Source organism: Dasypus novemcinctus, chromosome 24 (assembly GCF_030445035.2).
Source record: "Dasypus novemcinctus isolate mDasNov1 chromosome 24, mDasNov1.1.hap2, whole genome shotgun sequence".
Classification (NCBI taxonomy): domain Eukaryota; kingdom Metazoa; phylum Chordata; class Mammalia; order Cingulata; family Dasypodidae; genus Dasypus; species Dasypus novemcinctus.
This window is the reverse complement of record NC_080696.1, coordinates 12,385,332-12,404,360: the sequence shown is the minus strand read 5'-3', so window position 1 is coordinate 12,404,360 and position 19,029 is coordinate 12,385,332. Positions and strand designations below refer to the sequence as shown.

The window sequence follows — 19,029 nt, the reverse complement described above, 5'->3', positions numbered from 1 at the left end:
AGCTTCTTGCAGTTTTTGGAATGCCCACTTTGCCCTTCCTGTTCCCTGTCCTTGGAAAACTCCTCCTTGCTGGCAACTTTTTCTGCAAAGTACCATGTGGTAAATATATTTGGCTTTGTGGCCATATGGTTTCTGCCATGACTACTCAACTCTGCCCCAGCACAAAATTGGCCCTCATCAATCTGTAAACGAGTGGGTGTGGCCATGTTCCAATAAAACTTTATTCACAAAAAGAGGCTACAGGCTAGATTTGGCCTACAGGCTTTAATTGCTGATATCTGAATTAGATCTTGACTGTCTCTCCTTCAGGCCATTCAATCATCTGCTTTAATGTTGGTTCCTTAGAAAGACACTCTCCAACCCCCTCTCAAAATCACATCCCACTCACTCTGTCTCCTTAACCTACTCTGAGTTTGCATTGTACTGATCCAAGATTATATCATTTATTTACCTTGTTTGTAAACTCCATGCAGGCACGGACTTTGTCTATTTCATTCAAAGTTGTATTGCCAGAAGTCAGCATTCAATAAATATTTGTCAAGTGACAGATGGATAAATAAGAGATATTTTGGTGTCCATTCTGGGAAGGCTTTATACATTCTGGAAGGTGACCTTGGAAAGAGGGAGTTTAAATTTTGGTACTAAAAAATAACAAGCAGACAAATAGAAAAAATTCTTGACTCTCTGTGGAGGTAATAATTGATAAAGGGCATTTTTTTATCTTCCAATGTAATTTTAAGAAAAACTATACAAGTAAACCATGAATATCTAACTCTGAAACTTAATTTTCTTTCTTAAAACCTGCATTAAGTTTTGCTACTCCAAAACAACCTCCACATCCTTCGCTCTATTCAAAATAGGTTAATTATATAACATCTGAAAAATACTTTGGGGAAATATTTATTATTTACATTTTCTTTTTAGCTAGCCACAAGATTTTCTACCCTTTGTACCATTATAAATTTGTTGTAATATGTAAAGCTATATGACCATCTTATCTTCATCCTTTTTTTTAGCTCACACAATTGATATTGCCATGACAACTTACCGTGGCAGAATAAATTGGTTAAATTCTCCTACTATTTTATTTATAAGATTTAGGTTTTAATGCTTGGCTCTGCAGTTCAGATGACAATGTAATAGGTTTTAAAATGATTGCTATTTGTAAAAGATGTGGGTTCTTAAAGTGAAGTAAGTCATCTGTCATTTTGATTTGAAAAAAACAGGAATTAGGGTAATTGCTTTAAATTAGTATTTTTGCCATGAATAGATGGATTTTTCACTTTCCTCTTACTTCATTTTGAAAAGTTACACATGAGGTATGGATAGGCAATGAGAGGTTAAGGCTTAAAATTTCCTGTTTGAAATGATGGAAATATTTTGGTAATGGGTAGTGGTAACAGTAGCACAATATTGTGAATGCAATTAATAGCACTGAAATATATATCTGAATATAATTAAAAGAGGAAATGTTGGCTTGTACATATAATAACAGAATAAAAATTTTTTTAAAATCCTTGGAACAACACTAAACAGTGAACCCTAAATTAATCCATGGACTTTAATTAATTGTATAATTATAAAAATTGTTATCATCAATTATTACAAATGTTCCACCAAATGCAAGGTGTTGGTACTGGGGTGGTATATGGGAATCCTGTATTTTATGCATGATTGTTTTGTAAACCCACAATTTCTCTAATAAAGGATAAATAAAGTTACACATGAACAAAAAGAGCAAATGTTTTTCTTTATAGGTATCAGTGAATGAAAAACGATTTTTATCACATTTATTGGAACGAAGGAAATTGATAAAAGCAACCAATAAAAAAGAAACTTTCTTAGAAAAAAAGAAGAGTCAAAATACAAGATGGATAAAAGGAATTCAAAATCAAGAACTGTCAAAGAGAAATAAAAATTATTGTAAGTAAAATGTAAATTTAAAATGACTTCTTGTACTCAATATGCTTTCTGAAAAGTCTTAGAAAACAGTCATAAATATTTTTACAATTTCTGTCCCGTCTTAGATTCAAAATTTTTACCGTTAACAAGGTTTTGGGTTTTTTTTTAGATTATTTATTTATTTATTTATTTATCTCCCCTTCCTCCCCACCCCCGGCCCCAGTTGTCTGTTTCTGTGTCTATTTGCTGCCTCTTTTTCTTTGTCCACTTCTGTTGTTGTCAGTGGCACGGGAATCTGTGTCTCTTTTTTCGTTGCGTCACCTTGCTGTGTCAGCTCTCCATGTGTGCAGCGCCATTCCTGCGCAGGCTGCATTTTCTTTCGTGCTGGGCGGCTCTCCTTATGGGGCGCACTCCTTGCGTGTGGGGATCCCCTACGCAGGGGACCCCCCTGCGCGGCAGGGCACTCCTTGAGCGCATCAGCACTACGCATGGGCCAGCTCCACACGGGTCAAGGAGGCCCGGGGTTTGAACCGCAGACCTCCTATGTGGTAGGCGGATGCCCTATCCATTGGGCCAAGTCCGCCTCCCTGTTAATAAGGTTGATAATCAGGACTCACAGGGGAAAAAAATCTCCAAAATTATGTGGATAAAACATTTACCAGATATTTTGCAAATAGAAACCCTCATACTTTAAAGGAGACCAAAATAAATATAGTGCCCTTTTTCCTTTTTTGGTTTAGCAATCTAAAACCTTTCCAGATGAAGTATACCTCATTAGTCAATCAATTTCTCTGGATGCAAGAAGGTTCTAGAAAATATAATGTCTCCATAGATTCATTAACTGGCACTCAATTTAAAAATTTAAGAACATTTAACATGCAACATTTAAGTCTGATGCCTGATAGCTTTCTCTTTTCTAATGCATATGTATGAATTTCTATTTTATTACCTTCTTGTTTATGAGAAACTTCCTTGGCAAAGGAAAATTGAAAATCAGTCAGTTTTTTTATAGCATTATAAAGTGATATAGATCTTAAATTTATTTTTAATCTAAATCATATACATCAAAACATAATTTGATAATTTTTTGACATAGAGACATGTCCTGCCTCCACTGATTGGCATTCCTATTATAAATCACATCCGTACTGCATCATTTGTGATTTCCCATCTGAGATTTTAAATGAAGTGTGAAAACAAAGACATTTATGAAAATCTGTGGCAGGATCCTTCCAGATATTTACAGGACCTCCTCCCAGTCTTTTATATATGCTTCACACACAACTAAATTGGATGATAATTTTTAAGTGACTCTCCTTTATCGTTTGTCTAAAGTATTCCAATTACTTGACATAGAAATATTCACATTTTGTTTTTTCACTTAAATATAATCTGATTACACAGTGTTTAATTAAGCTCTTTAAGCATAACAACAGCACATCTGGCATAAACAGGTTTGGGAAGAAATACCACTGACATTTGGTCAGCATACAAGCGGTGGGAACAGAAGTGCACAAGTATATTAAAAAATTATCCCACAAGCTGCAAGCATTAAGCGTGCCATGGACATCGGTAAGTAGGTTCCATAGAGGAAAGGAAAAGCATTGATTTATTTGACAAATAAGGTAGGTAGAGGTTGTTGAAGAGGGCTTCTGCCATTTAAAAGAGTAAATACTATCCTTCCAATGAAATCCCTTTCCCTTACAAGGAAGTGGTTATATTATACCTAATAATAATAATAATAATTAGTAAACTAACTCTAACTGAACATTTTCTATATTGTTTTAAGTGCTTTATACAATTAAGATAAATTACTATTATCTCCACTTTATAGTTGTGAAAACTGAAACACAAAGAAATAGTCATTTCCTTAGGATCACAAACTTAATATTGAGTAGAAAAACTGGGATTTGAACTTAGATGGTCTGCGGCAAAGTCCTATCCCTTCACCACCATACCTGACAGTCTCAAGAAATTTTAATCCCACGCTTCTCGAAACAGTTTTGAGCAAATATTGAACTCTGTGATAAACATACCATAACTTTCTGAGCACCAAATTTCCTTGAAGCTTATAAGGGGAAAATAAGTAATGGTAAATTATTGAAAACATTTTTATTTTAGGACTAACAGCAATTGTATGTGCAGCAGATTTCAAAATTCACATTTGGAATTATCAAACCTAAGACTTCAAAGAAATGTCTTGCTGGCCTCTAGGCCTCCAGGGAGTGTGCACACATTCATTGCTACCCATTATGAGTATTTCCAAGGACATTTGAGAAGCCTTGTCTTATAATAGCCATGTTATCCATTCATCAAAATTTATATAAATTAGCAAGCACGTCCTTCTGACAAGAAATAAGTAGAAAAGTGATCACTGCTAATAAGAGCAGTAGATAGAAACTGAGAACCAAGGGATTCCAGAGGAGGAAAGATTAGTTTAGATGCATGCAGTACTCTTTTTTTAAAAGATATATTTATTTTTTAATTTCTCTCCCCATCCCCCCCATGCAGTACTCTTGTTGATCTTTGTCTCTACTTGTTTTATACAAGAGTCTTGCTTTGATAAAGTTTTAAAAAAAATTTTTTATCTAAATATTTTAAGATAAATATTATACCCTCAGAAGACTGGCTCATGCTCGTTGAAGAATTGGCTCTAGATGTGATCTAGAAATGTTGACATGCTTAGTTACTTGAATTAACAGTTAAGGTCCTGGAAGGAAACAGAAGGTAGGTTTAAATTGGTTCATTCGAGAAAGGTTTGATAGACTATTTTGGAAGGGGGGGACATGGGGATAGGATAGAGGGAGACCACAGTGTAATCCCCCAGTAATAATGACAGTGGCATTACCACCACTTGACCTGAAGGGTCATGGGGCAGTAGTGGCCACTGGACTGCTGAGAAAGAAAGCATGGGGTGTGTGGAGAGGACTGACATGGGCTATGATCTTAGGTCAAGGGACAAAGTCAGCCCACAGCAACGCAGCCTGGGGAAGCAGGAAAGAAGTACTTAGACCTTGAAGGGAGTCCATTTGTGCAGCCCAGATGAGTTAGTGCCCCAGGCTGCAGACAAGGATGGAGAAGGATGGAGACTGACTCTAGAGAGGCAACTGGAAGACATCCTGCACACCTGGATTTATAGACAGGGGTGATTAGCTGGCATAAACTAAAAGGATGGAGGCTTTAGTGGCATGCACACAGAATGGCAGCATGGTGAACACGAAGAGGAGAAAATAGAAAAACTAAAAAGCAAGAACAGAAGCACAATTACTAAAAGTAAAAGTGCAGAATTCTAGAGTAAAGATGGAACTTAATAGATCATCAAGTCCTCCTGGCAGATGTCATCAGCTTCTACTAAATACCTGTGATTTAAGCTTGCTACATCACCAAAGGAAGCTTGTGACATTTCTTAAGATGGCTCTCATAGAATTCTTAACTTACACAAACTCCAATCATGTCCCAACAGCGATCTTAGTGTGATTTGGCATTCAATGGCGGCAGCTGGAGCTGGACCTAACAGCCCTGTCATGGCCAGCCCCGAGCAGACACGTAAAGAACTTAGAGCCAATTTACTCACCTCAAAGTATTAAGCCAATGTATCAGTGAGGGTTCAACCAGAGAAAAAGAACTAGTAGGAGCTACATAATATGGGATTTGTTGCAAGGAATTGGCTTACGTGATAGTGGGGACTGGTTAGCAAGTCTGAAATCTGTAGGGCAGGAGGTCAGGAAGAGCAGACAGGAACTCCAGGGTACAAAGTAAAGCTGGTGTCCAAAGGCAGAATTTCTCCTTCCTCGGGGAAGCCTCAGTTCTGCTGTAAAATCTTTCACCTAATTGAATCAGGCCAAACTAGAATATATGGAGTAATCTCCCTTGTTTAAAATCAAATGATTATGAGCTTTAATCACATCTACAAAATACCTTCCCAGCAACACCTAACTTCATCTTCAACTGAATAACTGGGGACCATAGCCCAGCCATGTGGACACATAAAACGGAGTGGCACATGTTCATCTAAGTTTTTTAAATTTTAGTGTAAGATTCTTACATTCATGTGCATGAAATGTCATTGTGTTCATTTTGGACCATTCTTCCACCCTGCTGATTACATCAATCCATTCTATTTTCTCCTGGTTTTCTGTCATTCAAAATGTTGATTCTGTGGCAGGTTGAATTATGTACCTCAACAAATGCGTGCTCATAATCTTAATCTGTGTCCCTGTGGGTATAAACTCATTGTAAATAGGATCTCTTGAAGATGTCATCTTTAGTTAAGATGTGGCACAACTGAAGCAGGGTGAGACTTAATCCAGATTATTGGAGGCCTTATAAAAAGAATCCAGAAGCCACGGAAGCCTGAAAAGAGAGGACATCACCATGTGAAGGAAGACAGATGTACAAGTGCCAAGAAATGCTGGCAGCCAGTGCCAGAATGTACACACTCTGGGAGAAAGCAGATCTTGCCAATATCTTGATTTTGGACTTCTTCTAGACTCAAAACATTGAGTCAATAAATTCCCATTGTTTAAACCAACCCCTTGAGTGGTATTTGCCATAACCTGACAAACCAAGATACATGCCTTCCAATCATTTACCCAAGATCTTGATAACAAGGATAGCAAGACATGGTCAAGCTTGGAGCCTAAATTCTGGAATAATCCACCATAAATCTCTAGATTTATATGTATCCAATCAACAACCAGATAAAAATATACATGTGATGAAGTATTTTTTTAACCAGGATGCCTTGTGTACTGTGCACTACCTTTGTTTGAGAAGTCACCTTAATAAGCATTTGTGATTCACCAAATGCAATGGATGTGTCATGATGATGGGGGAGAGTGTTGCTGTGGGGGGAGTGGGGGGGTGGGGGGGTGGGGGATGAGTGGGGACCTCATTTTTTTTAATGTAATATTTTTTAAAAATGAATTTGAAAAAAAATAAGCATTTGTGGATAGAAGGTGGACAAACATTACCTCCAGATTCCCACCATAACCCTACACAGAAGCCTGCTGCCCCAGATGCCAACACTTTGAGGATGGCAAGAAATTGCCCTGTGGAGCCAAGGAGAAGAATTTTGTCATTATGTTCTTGAAAGGGAGAAAAGAAAAGAGAATGGGAGAAGAAACAGAAAGAGAGGATGTGGGTAGGCAGAAAGATGGTGGCCAGCTGAGCTAACTTGAGAGGCCAGGAAAACTCCAAAGGTGGGGGAACACAAAATCCTACTAACACTTTTATAGCAGCATTGCATAAGTTGCCCATTAAAGTTGTTTTTGTTCTTAGAGTAGGTCATCTTGTCTTTGTGCTCTCTGAAATCTTCAGTAACATGTGCAGTCCTCATAAATGCTTTGTGGGAGTGAGTATTCTTTGGACAACTCAAAGAGATGTTAAGTTTCACTGTGGGTCAACATGATACAACCCAAGAACAGCACCTGTGAAATCAGGAGTTAAGAAAGTCGAGGAAGACTTGGAAAAGCAATCTTCCTTAGGAAGAGAGCTTGAACTTCACAGGCCATGGAATTAACCTGTGTTCAGTCTAGGTATACCTACTCATCAACACATCTCAAATGACACTCAGATTACATATGGTTATTGAGTTGGCTGAAAAACACTGTTGAACCCTAGTCTCATTCCACCCCCATTCAACATTTTGTGCAGAGGGTATCATATAATATGGTGGATAGGTGTTCCATATAAATGCTGTTCTCCAGACCTACCAGGCCTTCAAAACAGAAATACAAGATTTAACCAAAAACGCTTCCTATTTCTAAGGGATCACATTTTCTTAATGCAAGTCTCACAAACCATGCATAAAAATCTGCTAAAGAGATTAACATCAAGCTGTGGTTTCTAATATATGAATATATTTCACCACATTTCAAAAACAGGGAATATTTACCCGGTTTCCATCCTCTGCCATGTGTCCCTTTACCCAGATTTTCTCAAGTGTAACAAATAATATTTATAGCCCCATTACTTAAAGGCAGGATCTGTGTCTAGCACTGTAACTGTCACAGTTATAATGAATAACTATTTGCTGAATTAGATTGAGTTGAATTCTTGCCATCTAGAGTTAGAATTTAACCTAAATCTTCTGACTCCTAGCTCAGCATTATTTCTACAATAAATTACGGTATGGGTGCTACAGAAAAATAACAAAGCCTTACATTTTTAGAATACACTTGAAAGTGTTTTACACCTTAATGTAATGCTTTCACATCCATTTCCTTTTCTTAAAAAAACCAAAACAAACAAAAAAATGGCATGTTCATTTTTCCTTGTGGTATCTTATCAGTACAACTTCAATAACTAACTCTTCCTTCTGAGTTAGAATTAAGTCTGAAGGAGTAATTATCCTTACTAAATTCTTAGCAAGACCAATCAATAATCAGGCAGTCAGACCAACAGAGCATATTCCTGCAGGCCACTGGAACTCGATTTCTATGTCCATCTTGACCAGGTCCTCTTGGTATTCTCTGGACTTACCCAGCATCAATTTTAGCTCAATCACTACTGTGGTCTTCGTTGGGGTGCGTTATGTGTCTCGGAACCTCATCTTAAGCCAGTTTTTGCGTATTCTCCCCTTGCTTCCATAGTCTGTGACCAGCTAAACTCAGTTTAGTCACTTGCCTTCCACTTCACTGGCTTTTGGAATATCCATTTGTGGCAGTCTTTCAGAGAAGGACTTGTTGCCCGGGTGCTGGGCGGGCTGTCGGCTATCAGTCCCTTCAGGGATTGCCTCAGGTGCAGTGAGTTGACTCCTCCAAGGTAAAGTCTTCTCCTTGGACAGCCCACTTCCAATGACTGATTAAAGAAGGCACATAAAGACCTGACCACCTCAGCCCAACTCTAAGGGCAAACTCAAAGGGCCATTTTAGCTCCAGAATATCCTGTGGGGTGAGCCAAGGATTTCAGTGCAGCTGCTTCTCCCTCTGCCTGATGCAGCTCCTGCCCCTTCCTTTCCACAGGTGTGATTGATTCCCAAGGGCCCTTCTGAACAAACACTCTCCACTCTTAGAGCCTGCTTATCATGAAACCCAGGCTGCACCCTATTTAATACCTTTTCTATTATTTATTGAAAGTTTTTCTTTAAATCAACAGTTTTATGAAAATGAATTGATGTGAAAACAACCAAAGTGCTCCTGTTCTAGCAAAATGGTGGGCTAATCTAGTGTGAAAATCTTCCTGTTACAAATATCTAGAAGTTTTGCCTAACGTGTACCAAATTTTTGTCTTTTTTTTTTTTTTTTATAACAGAGCTGGGATCACAAGAAAGTCACTGAAATCCCTAGGTGCTGGAAATGATGAAAAATAAGCATAAAAGTTGATGTTTTGTTAGGCTGTGATCAGAGCCGTTAGGGGCTGAGTCTTGGGTTTAAAGCTCAGGTGAGGCAAGGGGACTAGACATTAGCACGTTTGAAAAGGGAATTGGAGTTAAGAGCTACGGATGAAGTGGAGGGTCTCACGGGGCTATGAGTGAAACAGATTAGGAAAAGCAAAGAAAACACCACCCACCAGTACAAGCAAATACCAAGGAAGTGTGTCTCTACTTAGGCTCCCTCGGTGAAAGCATTTCCCCAGAAAAACCTCCCCCACACATCTGCACTCCATACATATTTGGATTTGAGTTTATGCTCTCTGATATGTGGACTATTATTTTTCTGTAAGCACTTCTAAGCCAATATCTCAACATATAAAACTTTTCTTCAATCAATGACATGATAAATCTGGGCATGTGGCAGAAGCAAACACAAATCCCACTTTGGAGAAACATCCCTACAATCCTGGTTAATGAGAATCAGTCCCACATAAAAATCCTTGTTAGGAATGAGTTTACAAGAAATTTATACAAAATGTACAGGGAAGAGTAAAATCTACTCAGAGTGAGAACCAACCTACACAATCTCCATCCCATCCCACCCCCTACACACTAGAAAGCCTAGCCCTACAGACTTGATACACAACAATCTGGGAGGGAAAAAAAAGTCTATATTTTAAAATGGTCAAGAAATCATAATAAAAGGATGAGGCATCATGAAAAAGAAATAAGCAGCAGCAAAAAAAGAACCAATTAGAATTATTAAAACTGAAAGGTCTAGTCACTTACTTTAAAAGCCAACGGAGGGAAGTGGATGTGGCTCAAGTGACTGAGCTCCCACCTTCCACATGGAAGATCCATGGTTCAGGTCCCAGTGCCTCCTAAAGACAGCAAGCTGGCATGACAGGCAGGCATGGTGAGCTGATGCAACAAAATGACGCAACAAGAGACACAAGAAGCAAAGCATAATAAGAAACATAACAAAACAGGGAGCAGAGGTTCCTGCTCTCACCTAAAGGAGGATAAGCAGGACAGAGAGTGGGCGTGACAGGCTGGCGCAGCAAGCTGGCGTGACAAGGTGATGCAATAAGAGACACAATAGGGAAAACATAAGGAGAAACACAACAAAGCAAGGAATGGAGATGGCTTAAGTGATTAGGCTCCTCCCTCCCACATTAGAGATCCTGGGTTCAGTTTTCTGTGCCTTCTAAAGAAACAAAAACAACAAATAGACACAGCAAGTGCACACAACAAGGGAGAGAGAAATAAAATAAATCTAAAAAAAGAAAAACTCTATAGAGGGAGTGGATGTGGCTCAAGCAATTGAGTGCTCACCTCCTGCTTGGGAGGTCTTGGGTTTGGTTCCTGGTGCCTCCTAAAGAAAACAAAAACAAACAGACAAGGGGCAGACAAGGAACAAAAACAAACAAACAAAAAACAATAAGCAAACAGAGGGAGCCATCTCCACGGGGGTGCGGGGGGGGGGGGGGGTGCGGGGGAGGGATTAGAAAATGCCAATGGATGTGTTAGAAGACTAGGCACAATAGAAAGGAACATTAAGGAACTGCAGAAAGATCAAAAGAAATTACCTTGCTGCACAGAAATATTGCACAGAGAGAAAATAAGAATTGAAGGACAGAGACTCTTAGATTGAAAGAAAAACACTGCAATATGTAGTTTATGAGAAACATACTTAAAAGATGACAGAAAAGGACTGAAAGCAATGGGTGGAAAGTTTCCCCAGGTAATATTAGTCAAAGGGAAGCTGATAGTAATTTCAGGCAAATCAGACTTCAAGGTAAAGGCATTAATGGGGAGAGAGTTTGCACATCGTGCTAAAAGAAACAATTCACCAGGAAGATCTGATCATTCTAAACTTACATCCACCCAACCCAACCTCAAATATGAAAATTAAAAAATCACCAGCAAATAAAGAAAAAAATCACCAGCCTTGCAAGAAACAAACAAGTCCAAGAGCCCTGTCAGAGATTTATAATACATCTCTCAGATATTGCTGTGTTAATCAGATAAGAAACTACAAAAAAATCTGAAAGATTTGAACAATAACTTAAACTTGATCTAATGGATACATAGAATCCTGCTCCACAATTAAAGAATATATAATATTTTAAGCAAAAAATGAATCCTTCATGAAAATTAACCACTCTCTAGGCCACAAAACAAGTTTCAGCCTATACAAAAGAAATCCATATAGTTCTACCATATTCTCTTACCTGAATGAAAGAAAATTACAAACTACAAAAGGAAATAAAAAATAAAAAAAACTTCTCTGTCTAGAAATATAAAAAGCATTTCTAAACATGGTTTAAAGAAGAAATTATAATAGAAATTGGAAAATGTTCATAATCATAGGATGATGAAAATACTACGTATCAAAAATCATGGAAAGGGAAAGTCTAAGGTCATGTATATTTAGAGAATGAAAGCTAAAACCTGTAACATGGGACCGTATAAGATAGTAAAACCTCATGTAAAACATGAATATGGGTGATATTGCATATATAAGACTTTTTACAAAATATAAATACAAATACAATAGAGAGAAGGAAAAAGAATAGCAGCTGTATATGGCAGGAGAAGCATACAGAGATTGAGAGGTGAGGAGTCTTATTTGTTTATTATTATTATTATTATGGGAATAATGAAAGTGCTCTAAGAATGATTGAAGTGATAAATGCACAAGTATGTGATTACACCGAATACCATCAATGAGATGCCACTAAAATAATAAGTAGAAATTTATAATTTTAAATGCATATACTATATTTTGTCAACTCTAAGATGCCAAAACTGTAAGATACAACATTATTTTTGTACCACTAAAAATTAAAATACTGCTAATTTTATATGATAGTCTGTTGATTATAAGATACATTTCTACTTTGGTGATGAAATGAAAAAAAAAGAGATAGACAACTTAGAATTGATTAAATGTAGTATGATAAAAGAGGAAATATTAAAAATCAATGAATTAAGTGTTTAACTTCTGCAACAAGTGAGAAAAATACAAAGAAAAAAAGAACAAAGGAAAGGAAGAACGAAACAGGAAATAAATGCAAATACTGTAGAGATTTTTTTCAGTCCTTGGAAATACAAAAAATCATTGGAGATTTTTAAAAATCACAAGAGAATACTATGACGACATTTCTGCCAAAAAATTTGAAGGCTGGTAAAATTGGAAATGCTCTAGGAAAAGAGTTTATCAAAATTTCTTCAAGAACAAAATAGAACACCAACATAGATTTATAGGAATCAAAGAAAAGGAGTCAATAGTTTAAAAAACTGTGTTGAAAGCAAAACAAAACAAAACAGGAAAATCACAAGCCCCAGAACTCTTTCTTTATTATCAAGTTTTAACAAATCTGTAGGAAACAGACAACCTCTAGCATATACAAACTATTCTAAATAATAAAAAAAAAGGAAACTCTTCTAAAATTACTTTATGAGTATATAATCATAATATACTAACTGTATACAGTCAGTACTGGAAAGGAAAATTATAGGTGAATCTCATTTATAATTGTAGATGAAAATATAAAAATAAAACATTAGCAAATATAGGTTTAGCAATAAATTTAAAAATTATGCTCTCACGCATTAGGGTGTATACCATGAATATAAGTATGAATTAACATTTTAAAATTTACTAGTATAATTCACCATTTTAACAAATTAAAGGCAAAAAAAACATACAATCATCTCAGTGGATGCAAATAATGCATTTAAGGAAATTCATCATCCACTTAAAATAAAAATTCTTAGTAAACCAGGAATTAAAGGTAACTTCAGGAGAAGCAGACTCCGCCCAATAGATAGGGCGTCCGCCCACCACATGGGAGGTCCTGGATTCAAGCCCCGGGCCTCCTTGACCCGTGTGCAGCTGGCCCACGCGCAGTGCTGATGCGCGCAAGGAGTGCCGCGCCACGCAGGGGTGTCCCCGCGTAGGGGAGCCCCACGCGCAAGGAGTGCACCCCGTAAGGAGAGCTGCCCAGTGCCAAAGAAAGTGCAGCCTGCCCAGGAATGGCGCCGCACACACGGAGAGCTGACACAACAGATGACACAACAAAAAGAAACAGATTCCCGGTGCCGCTGGTAAGGATAGAAGCGGTCACAGAAGAACACACAGCAAATGCACACAGAGAGCAGACAACTGCGGGGGCAGGGGGGAAGGGAAATAAATAAAAAATAAATCTTTAAAAAAAAAAAGGTAACTTCCTTAACTTAATAAAGAATATCAAAAAAGCTATGAGAAAAAAAACATAAGTAATGTTAAAATATTAAGAGGATTCCCCTTAAAGCAAAAGAAAATACAGAATGCTTTCATTCATTCTTTAACCTAACATTATCCTGGATGTCATAGCCATGGCAATAAGTAAGTCAAATAAGTACTGGAAAGGAAGAAACAAAAACTGTCATTTTTCCAAATGATATGATGTCTACATAGAAAAATCCAGAAAAAATATTTTAATATATTATTAATCCATAGGGTCAATAAGAGTTTTGCAAGATTGCTAGATACAAAAAATTAATATATAAAAATCAATAGCATTAGTATGTATGAATTAAAAATAAATAGAAAATACATTTGTTTTTATTTTTAGGTAGTATCAGGAATTAAACTCAGACCTTGTACATGTGATGCAGGGGTTCAACCACTGAGCTACACCCACTCTCTGAAAATACATTTATTTTTAAAAGATAGTGTTGAAAATAGCAACAAAAATCATAAGGTACCCAAGAATGAATCTAACAAAAGGTAGGCAAGATGTGAAAAGAAAAGGAAAAGTGTAAATTTTTATTGAAGAACATTAAAAAGCCTGGATAAATGAAGAAGTTTATGAATAGAAAGACTCAACATACTAAAATATTTCTTGCCTAATTTGTGATAAAAATGACTGAAAAGATTTTCAAGGATTTTAGCAAACTGACCCTAGATACACACACACACACACACACATACACACACAGATTTAAGTCCAAACATAGACAAGATCATTTTGAAGTAGAATGAAAAGTGGGACTTGTCCTACTAGATTCTTACTATAAAATATTTGTATAAACAGTATGGCATTGACACATGGATTGAAAAATAGAAAAGAACCTAGAATCAGACCCATACATATGGAGAAACTTTGTGTATGACAGATGTAGAATTAAAACTCAGGGAGAAAAGGATCAACAGATTGTTTGCAGGAAGCAATTCTCATTTGGGAGAAGAGTAAAATTATCCTATCCTCATCCCATACATGGAAATAAATTCCATATGGAGTAAAGATAAAGACTTAAGTGTGAAAATCAAAACTTTAATAATTTTAGAAAAATAATCATTATGATATTGGCATAATAAAGGATTTCTTAGAAAAGGCAAAAAAAATGAAACCATAATGGTAACTTCAATAGATTTGACTATCTTAAAATTTCAAACTTTAATAAGTATTTTTATCATATGCAAAAGAAAAAACCCTACAGCCTGGGAGACGTTATCACAATAAGTATAATCAACAAAGAATTCCTATCCAATGTGAAAATAAAAACACCTACAAATTAATCAGAAAGAGACAAACAACCAAATAGAAAGTGGGACAATGATATGAAGAGGGAATTCTTTGGAGAGGAAAATAACCAGAGGTCAATAAATATATTTTTCATTAGTAATTGGGGAAATGCAAATTTTGCAAGGATATATTATTTCACACAGATTGTCAAAACCAAAAGGTCAAATAACATCATGCATGATCCAGAATGTGAAGAAATAGGAACCTTATACATCATTGGTGAGAGTGTAAAGTGGGCACAACCTCTTTAAGAGCAATTTGGTAACATCTAGTAAAGTCTAAGATGCATATACCAAACACCTGCCACAGGTTCTTTTAGTAATATACCCTGGAGAAACTCTCACACATGTGTATTAGAAAAATGTGTGCAAGTATTTCTATCACAGTATTGGTTTTGGTAGCACTTTTGGTAGCACAGATATGGAAAAACCTAATGCCAACCAATAGAGGACTAGATAAATATACTGGGATAATGAATATTGATCAGGCAATTGGTACTGGTTAAAATGAATGAATGAGGTCTGCTTGTACGTCAAGATGGATAAATCCACAAAAGTCAAAAAGCAAGATGCAAAAGTGTATAAACTATGATGTCTGCAACATTCTATTTCCTTAGAGAGACACCTAAAACAAATAAGGCAGAATGTTACCATCTGTGTTATATAGCATAACACAGAGAATCCTGTTGTGCATGATGGACTGGGGTTAATAGTACAAGTGTAAGAATGTTCTTTCATGAATTATAATAACTGTAGAACACTAATACAAGGTGTTAATAATAGGTGGTATATGGGGAAAATACATCTGATGTGAACAAAGGACTATAGTTAATAGTACTATTTTAATGTTTTTTTCATCAATTATAACAAAGGTACCACACTAATGCAAAGTGTCAACAGTAGAGGAATATTATCCTGGGTTTTGTTTGTTTGTTTGTTTTTTGAGGTAACGGCCTGGGGACTGAATCCATGACCTCGTACAAACTCAACCACTGAGCCACAGAGCCTCCCCTGAATTGGTTTTTTCCTTTGTTTGTTTGTTGTTTGTTTTTTGTGTGTTTAGGAGGTGTCGGGCACTGAACCCAGGACCTCCCATGTGGGAAGCAGGCGCTCAACCCCTTGAGCCACATCTATTCACTGGAATATTGTATTTTTTACATGACTTTTCTGTTCTAATTTAAAAATATGATTAGAAAATATTATGCTAAGTGAAAGAATCAGACACAAATTATTACATATTGTGTGATTCCATTTATGCAAAATATAAATATAGATAAATCTATAGAGACAGAAATAGATTAGTATTTATGTAGGGATGGGGAAGGATAGAGGAATTGAGGTTTTTCTTTTGGGAGTAAAAAAAATGATATAACATTGATTGTGGTAAAGAATGCACAAATCTGTGAATATACTAAGAGCCACTGATTGTTACACTTTGGCTGGATTGTATGATATGTGAATGTAACTCAGTAAAACTGCTTTTTAAAAATGTTACCATCTGTTAAATTGTGTATTTATGTTGGGGGAGGTTGTGATGGTGAGGTATATGGCTGTTATTTTATTTTGTAGATATTTTTGTATGTTTGAAGAGTTTTTTTTGAAGAAAAATACTGTACGTGGAAATTACAAGTATCATTTGCCACAAAGAACTCTGCGTGTGTGTACATAAACTATCCAATCTTTAAAGTTCATCTGTGTACCATTTAAATTTTGTACTTTCTTTGGGAAACAGTAGACTAAGGTGGTACAAATTAACAAGTACAGCTAGGTGTCAATCCAGCCGCTTTTTTTGTTTTGTTTTGTTTTAAATTTATTTCTCTCCCCTCCCCCCCGAGTTGTCTTTGTTCTTTGTGTCCAATCACTGTATGTCCTTCTGTGTCCACCTGTATTCTTATCAGCCTCACTGGGAATCTGTATCTCTTTTTGTTGCGTCATCTTGCTGTGTCAGCAATCCATGTGTACAGTGCCACTCGGGCGGGCTGCACTTTTTTTGCGCTGGGCGACTCTCCTTTTGGGCACACTCCTTGCGCGTGGGGCTCCCTTCTTGGGGGACACCCTGCATGGCATGGCATTCCTTGAGCACATCAGCACTGTGTGAGGGCCAGCTCACCACATGGGTCAAGAGGCCCTGGATTTGAACCCTGGACCTCCGACATGGCAGGTGGACGCTCTATCTGTTGAACCAAATCCACTTCCTGATCCAGCCACTTTTTTTTCCTCCCCTTACCCCCTTCCCCCAGTTGTCTGCTTTCTGTGTCCATTCGCTGTGTGTTCTTCTGTGACCGCTTCCATCCTTATCAGCGGCACCAGGAATCTATGTTTCTTTTTGTTGCGTCATCTTGTTGTGTCAGCTCTCCGTGTGTGGGCACCATTCTTGGGCAGGCTGCACTTTCTTTCGCGCTGGGCAGCTCTCCTTATGGGGCACACTTTTCCCCTGCGTGGCACGGCACTGCTGGGTGTGCATAATGATCTGTCAAGACGAAGTTAAACTATGCTCATTATTTGCTGTTAGGGAAGGTAGAAGAATATATAATGTGTGTGTATGTGTATGTGTGTGTGTATATATATATATATACACTTTAGGAGGTATTGGGGATCGAACCCATGTCCTTGAACATTCAAAGCAGGCGCTCAACCACTGAGCTACACCTGCTCCACTATAGTATACATTTTAGATAGATTTCCATGGTCAAAATAAAAAGGAATATGACTCATCTAACGGTAATAATGATTTATATGAAATACAATTCTCAATAATGACTGATAAATGAGACATTACTTGAAATAAAGAACCCATTTTTTAAAGTACTTATAACAAATTTCAATAAATATGTAAAAAACCCCACATTTATGAATCTGTTTTTCAAAATGTGCATCAATTGCTATTTAACTTTGTATTCATCACGTGAATTCAGCATGTTGTGCATCTCTGAGAGGCATTTCACATAGGGGTGTGGCACAAACCCTGGAGTCACACTGTCTGGATTTGACTCCTGGTCTGCCTAGTGACAAATGTGCCTACACCGCCTCATCTGTGAAAGGGAATGACAATAGTCCCTGCCTCTTTGAGTCAGTGAGAAAATTAAATACAAAGCACTGAAAATTATCTGGTACCGACTGAGTGTTTTATAGACGTTAGCTACTCTTGTATTATAATATATGTTGGTTGTGATTCCTCACATGTCTTATAAACCATACTTCTGCTAAATTAAGAGCTTATTTAGACAGTCAAATCTTTGTAAGTCAGTATCTATTACTTAAATTTTTGCTTAGTTGATATTTGAAGAGGAAAATGTTTTTCTACTTATAGTACAATTTGTCTACTACTTCCTATCAATAGCACTGGGGTATTTCTGCAGATAAAACTAATCTGGGGACAGTGTAAATAAAGTTGATTATTGCAAATATCTCTGCTCTTATTCAAGTGTATTTGAGGCAATTGCATCTTTATCTGACTAAATCCCTTGCTGAGTCATTCTTTCTTGGATGGAATGTTATTTTTAGTAATGGGTCGTTATTCTCCCTCCTTCTCTGGGATTATATCTTCCTGGCACACATTAAGGGCAAATGTGAAGAGCTTGCCTAATGCATTATTCAGAAAATCAGAAGCTGAAGTTGGTTTATATTCAATACACTTGAAATTAGATGAGAAGGATGCAGTGTCTGGTTAGGCAAGATTTTCTACAGGGGAAAGAATTTCCCATTTTTATCTCTCTCATCATTTTCATGGTGAAAGCACCTGACTGTTAGATTAAAAGATATTCATCTCCTAGTTTCATTGATAATTCTTTTAACTCTCAATGATCCTTTATGTGGTCATGGCATAAATATATCTTGACATTCAAAATAAGGAATTAAGTTATTATTTTCCCTTTTATTTTACTTTATGTTTTAGATAAATATTTATTTAATTGTTCAGATTTATTTAATTGTTAAGATTTTAGAGTTTGTGCTATGAAATGATTTTTAATGTGACTTTGGAACTTATTATTTATAGTCTCTCAAGTACATGACCAAATATAAAGTTCTGAGAATAGTGGAGACTTGATTTGACTACTAGAGGAAACAACATTCCTAGCTTAACAAGTTGTGGTCAGATAATGCTTGCTTTGTTTGAGCATTTTGGTCAAGCAATTGGATAATACAATGAGAAAATATCATTATGGATAGTACAATGGGGGGAAAAAAACTATTAAATTACCTTTTATCAGAAACAGCCAGTTTTTTTGCCAAGTCA

The 19,029-nt window shown here is 36.7% G+C and overlaps 1 protein-coding gene across 1 annotated transcript in view; it reads left to right on the top strand.

Moving 5' to 3' along the window:
• The window catches only part of SEL1L2 (SEL1L2 adaptor subunit of SYVN1 ubiquitin ligase), a 108,788-nt gene that overhangs the window by 30,774 nt on the left and 58,985 nt on the right, over window positions 1-19,029 (top strand). The window contains exon 3 of the mRNA XM_058287573.1: window positions 1,758-1,923. Coding sequence (XP_058143556.1) covers window positions 1,758-1,923 — 166 coding nt within the window. The remainder of the gene's footprint in view (window positions 1-1,757; window positions 1,924-19,029) is intronic.